This window comes from Nestor notabilis, unplaced genomic scaffold, assembly GCF_000696875.1.
Source record: "Nestor notabilis isolate BGI_N333 unplaced genomic scaffold, ASM69687v1 scaffold28028, whole genome shotgun sequence".
In the NCBI taxonomy this organism is placed as follows: domain Eukaryota; kingdom Metazoa; phylum Chordata; class Aves; order Psittaciformes; family Psittacidae; genus Nestor; species Nestor notabilis.
In genome coordinates this window covers 7483-8073 of record NW_009941083.1, presented here as the reverse complement: position 1 = coordinate 8073, position 591 = coordinate 7483, and the positions used below count along the sequence as shown (strand labels likewise).

General features: G+C 56.5%; 1 protein-coding gene across 1 annotated transcript in view; it reads right to left on the bottom strand.

The window, feature by feature from the left end:
• Positions 1 to 384: 384 nt before the first annotated feature.
• LOC104410516 (hexokinase-2) overlaps positions 385 to 591 on the bottom strand; it is a gene marked incomplete at both ends in the record, with an annotated part of 7015 nt that continues 6808 nt past the window's right edge. Inside the window, one exon of the mRNA XM_010020698.1 lies at positions 385 to 540. Within this exon, the coding sequence (XP_010019000.1) occupies positions 385 to 540 (156 nt within the window). The remainder of the gene's footprint in view (positions 541 to 591) is intronic.

Below are 591 nucleotides of genomic sequence, written 5' to 3'. Positions count from 1 at the left end.
GTGGCTTCCTCTCCCCTTATCTGCACCTTGTGTGACACCGGAGGGGCTCTACAGCCTCCCTTTAACTTGGCTTTCGGAGCTGGATGTGGGTCTGATGTCACATCCTAATCTGGGAGGCTATTTCAGGACAGATCCCTCTGTCTGGGGCAGAGGATGAAGAAGCCTCTGTGTTGCCAACCCCAGACGTTTCCTTGTCTCTCAACACCGGTGCTGTCAGAACCACACGGGTTTTGCTGCTGCATTGCACCACCCTCTGTCATCCTGGCTCCAGACCGAGTGCCTGGGACTTGTGCTGCAAGCCCTGGGGGAGCTTTCCCCAAACCACATCTCTGGTGTGCAGCTGGAAGGTCAGGGCTGGTGCTCACCCTGCCCCTTGGTCCTCACCTTTCGATCTGGGACAGGAACTTGGTCTCAAAGATCCCTCTGGTCTTGAGCCTCTCTGAGATCCGTCCCCGGAAGAGCAGCCCTCGCTTGGTGAAATCAATCAGGATGTTCCGGACGATCTCCCCCAGGTACATCCCACTGATCATCTTCTCAAACCTGGGGAGGAGAAGGCAATGCTGGGCATCAGAAAGTGGAGCCAAAGACGGG